General features: G+C 32.2%; 1 protein-coding gene across 1 annotated transcript; it reads left to right on the top strand.

The window, feature by feature from the left end:
- Window positions 1-4,317, top strand: LOC131609684 (auxin efflux carrier component 5). Its single transcript, XM_058881462.1, has 5 exons — window positions 1-815; window positions 3,304-3,389; window positions 3,494-3,651; window positions 3,737-3,813; window positions 3,944-4,317. Exons 1-5 carry the CDS (start codon window positions 85-87, stop codon window positions 4,014-4,016), a joined length of 1,125 nt encoding a protein of 374 aa, XP_058737445.1. The 5' UTR covers window positions 1-84; the 3' UTR covers window positions 4,017-4,317.

A 4,317-nucleotide genomic window follows, 5' to 3' on the forward strand; every position in this document is an offset into this window, starting at 1 on the left:
GCCAACAATCTTTAAGCATACTGTCCAAGAAATTGGAGAGTTTTAAAGTGGACAAAAAGAAGAAGAAAAAAAAAAACACAAAAAATGATTGGGTGGGAAGATGTGTACAAAGTAATAGTAGCAGTGGTGCCACTCTACTTTGCACTACTATTAGGTTATGGCTCCGTAAGGTGGTGGAAAATTTTCACAAGAGAACAATGTGATGCAATAAACAAACTAGTTTGTTACTTCACATTACCTCTCTTCGCCTTCCAGTTCACCGCGCACATCGATCCGTTCAAGATGAACTTCTTATTCATAGGCGCGGACACTCTATCGAAGCTAATCATCGTCGCGGTGATTGGCCTTTGGGCTAAGTGTAGTAGCAAAGGAAGTTCTAGTTGGTCTATAACAAGCTTCTCTTTGTGTACTCTAACAAACTCTCTTGTTGTTGGAATACCTATGGTGAAACCTATGTATGGAGCCTTAGGTGTGGACCTTGTAGTACAAGGTTCGGTTGTTCAAGCTATTGTATGGCTCACTTTGCTTCTATTTGTGTTGGAATTTAGAAGAACGGGGTTAGAAGGAACTATTAGTACTACTAGTAGTGCTAGCTTGAAACCAAAGGCTAGTAGTATTAGTAGTGTGATGATGGGTGAAGGTGAAGAAGGGAAAGATTTGGAGGGGAATATAATTGGGATGGATGTGATATTGGAAGATGGAAGTAGTAAGCTTCCTTTCTTTGAATTGATGAAACGTGTGTGGCTCAAGTTTATAGTGAATCCAAATTCATATGCTTGTGTTATTGGCATTTCATGGGCTTTCATATCTAATAGGTATTCTTTTCCTTTTGCAACTCATATCCTTAAAAGATAATTGTTAGTAGTTAGTTTGTTAGAGGAGATAGGCATATCCTTGTGCCTAAACTTCCTTCTTGAACTTTTTCAAATTCTCAACCCATACCACTAAACTTCACTTTTGAAGAACATATCCTTAGGAAACATGTCTACATATTTGATTGAGTTCTTTTACATGGTGACATGTTTAAGAACTTGAATGAATTAGATTGGAAACAATGTAAAATATAAAAACACATAGTTGATATTTAAAATTAGACTGAATAAACCAGTGTTCACCTCTTATAAAATTTTAGTTAAGAGTGATAAAACGGATCACTCATGTCAGATCAACTCGTTTAATTTGTTAGCGTAGGGGGTTGAGACAATTTTCAATTCAATCATACTAATTGGCTTATTCTTTTAACTTGCTTAAAATTGGAGTCAACTAAGTTAGACAGGTTAATTAATTGAGGTAGTTTTGACTATCTCATTTTTTTGTTAAATAAGTTTAAAGTTCTTTTAAATTAGATATTTTTACTTTTCGTCCTTTAAAAAAATTTTGTAAAAGAATCGACTCTCTAAAGTTAGATATTTTAACTTTTAATCACTCATATAATTTAACAACGGTTTTTACAACTTTGCGACGAATTATCGACGATTTACTACTTAGCGACTGAATTAGCAATGATTTTAGCGACGATTTTAGCAGGAAGGACCGAAAGTTAAAAATCCTAACTTTAGAGGAACAATTCTTTAACAAAATTTATTAGAGGAACTAAAAGTAAAAATACCTAATTTTAGAAGAATTTTAAATATATTTAATTTTTTTTATTATAGTTAAGTACTCGCTTATAAAAAAAATTAAAAAAACTAATATTCTTTTATATATTTTTTTGGCAAGTATAAAGAAACTAATAATCTTGCCAATAAGATAATGAGGCGATCATTAATAATCAAATCCAAACGTATGAAATTAAAACTTGCCTCTTCATATGTCAATCAATGATAAAATATGAGAAATATACTTAAAATATGATAAATTGTTAACACAAGTCTATTAATTATCATTGGCTATATATGTTCAATTTTTGTCAAGATCCTAAATATTAACTAGTAGTTTCTAATAAAAAATGCATTACAAAAGGATTTTATTTGACATGCTATCACACTAACTTCCCACTAATATGTAGGATGATATAAAATTTAGAACTCAACCATCTAAACTATTTAAATTAGGGGTGTCAAACATAGGGGTGGAAGTAGGCCAGGCCGATAACAGGGGCCTACAGGCTAGCCTATATAGGTTCAGGCCAGACCATACATTATTTTTAAATAGTAAAGGCTTAGGCTTTTTTATAAGCCTATTTAGTTAAAAAGGCTAGACCTCAGGCCCTAAAAAAAGCCTTTTAAGCCTATCAGGCCGGCCTATTTAAATAAATATTAATACTATTTTTATTATCATTATATTATGTTTTGTACTTTGAATTAAAATACATTAAATAAAACTTGGTTATGTTGAAGAACTTGTGAAAATAAGATGAAAACACATTATGAACATTGTTCTCATAAGTTCTTTTAGTTAGTTAGTCTATTTAAATATTATTTTAATTGCTTATTTACATATGTCTAAAACAAATAGGCTTTTATGTAGGCTAACAGGCTAACCAGGCCTTCGAAAAGGCCAGGCTCAGGCCTAAAAAATAAGCCTACGACAGGCTACAGACCAGACTTAGGCTTCAGTTTTTTTGACAGGCCAGGCTTAGGCTTGGCAAAGCCTAGCTCGGCCCAGCCTATTTCCACCCCTACTCAAACGGGCATGCCGTCCTGTTTAGACCCGTCCCGTAAAAACTTGCAAAAAAATAGAGCGGGGTAGGATGAACATAGTTGATGGTGCAGACTTAAAATCTTGACCTTCTGCATAAAAAGGTGAGACTGGGACGAGGTGGACATAGTTGAGGATGCGAGTCTAAAACCTTGACTCTTCCTATAAAATAGTGAGGGCAAGACGGAGAATGCCTGTGGGCTTTGCACCTTTTAGGCATAAATATATAAATTTTCATGTAAATATTGCCAGTGCACGTAAAAGCCCGCAAAAAAGGGACGGGACGGGCATATTAGAGGTTGCGCGCGAGCCTACAATCTTGGCACGTCCTGCAGAAAAGTACAAGGCAAAATGGATATGTCCAACGGACCGGACCCGTTTTGTCACTCCTAATCTAAATTGTCTAGTCTCGATTTGATTTTCTACGAGTTTAAATGGTGGGAGTCTAAACAGGCCGGATCTATTTTTCTTTTATTAGTAACTCTAGTCCACCATTTTATTGCACTTTGGTACTCTATAGTTTATTATTAATATCCAATAAAATTATAGAGTAGAAAAATATTCTCTATATTTTAGTTGAGTTGGTTTTTTATACGAAGAATTAAAGTATATAAGCATTTAAATATGGATCATTTGGTCATAAAAAATGTATAATTGATGCAGGTGGAATTTGGAATTGCCAAGCATGGTAGATGGATCTATATTGATCATGTCAAGAGCAGGGACAGGCACTGCCATGTTTAGTATGGGTGAGAGATAGATTACTTATTTAAGATTAATTCTTAATTTTTTTTATTATTATTAGTATTAATTAATTTTACTTACAATTAAAAATATATGTTGATAAATTCAGGTATTTTCATGGCACTTCAAGAGAAAGTGATATCTTGTGGACCAAGTTTAGCCATATTTGGTTTAGTTTTAAAGTTCATTGCTGGTCCAGCTGCAATGGCTATTAGTGCCATCGTTGTAGGATTGCGTGGTGATGTTTTACGAATTGCCATAATTCAGGTCTATAATTTTTTTATTTATGAAAAAATCATTAAATTTTATTTATGAAAAAAATAAAACTAAAAAACTATCTTAATGGTTGCAGGCAGCAATTCCACAATCCATCACTTCCTTCATCTTTGCTAAAGAATATGGATTGCATGCTGACGTTCTTAGCACTGCGTAAGTTTATTAATAGTAATTTATTTAACTAATTTTCAAAAATAATGTTTTATTTAAATTTTAATAATTTTTATTTGAATTTTTTTAAATGAAATTTATACTAAATATTAAAACTTTGTGGAATTTGCAGGGTGATATTTGGAATGATTGTTTCTCTACCGATCTTAGTCGCCTTCTACGTAATATTGGAGTTCATTCATTGATTCATAATAAAGATCTCTTTTTGAAACTTAAGCCTGAAAATTAAGAACAACAATTCAAAATTTCTTCTTCAAGATGTTTAGTATTTTGATTTTATGGTTTCTGTTAGCCACCTAGTTAATTATCTCATTAAATGTTTCAAAATCTTGAAACTAACTATTCATGTTTTTTGCATGCTGATGTTATGTTAAACAATTACTATATTTTTTATAGTGCGATTTTATATATGAGATTAATGGTTATCGAAGGTGTAAAGTTTTGTATACATGTATCCAAATAAATCAAACGATATATATTTAAGTT

Source organism: Vicia villosa, linkage group LG6 (assembly GCF_029867415.1).
Source record: "Vicia villosa cultivar HV-30 ecotype Madison, WI linkage group LG6, Vvil1.0, whole genome shotgun sequence".
In the NCBI taxonomy this organism is placed as follows: Eukaryota; Viridiplantae; Streptophyta; class Magnoliopsida; order Fabales; family Fabaceae; genus Vicia; species Vicia villosa.

Bases quoted from the DNA above. Each gene is read 5' to 3' on its own strand.
- LOC131609684 (XM_058881462.1), top strand. From the start codon at position 85: ATGATTGGGTGGGAAGATGTGTACAAAGTAATAGTAGCAGTGGTGCCA. The intron at 3,390-3,493 runs GTGAGAGATAGA...TGATAAATTCAG, and splicing joins CACTGCCATGTTTAGTATGG to GTATTTTCATGGCACTTCAA. The intron at 3,652-3,736 runs GTCTATAATTTT...TAATGGTTGCAG, and splicing joins TACGAATTGCCATAATTCAG to GCAGCAATTCCACAATCCAT.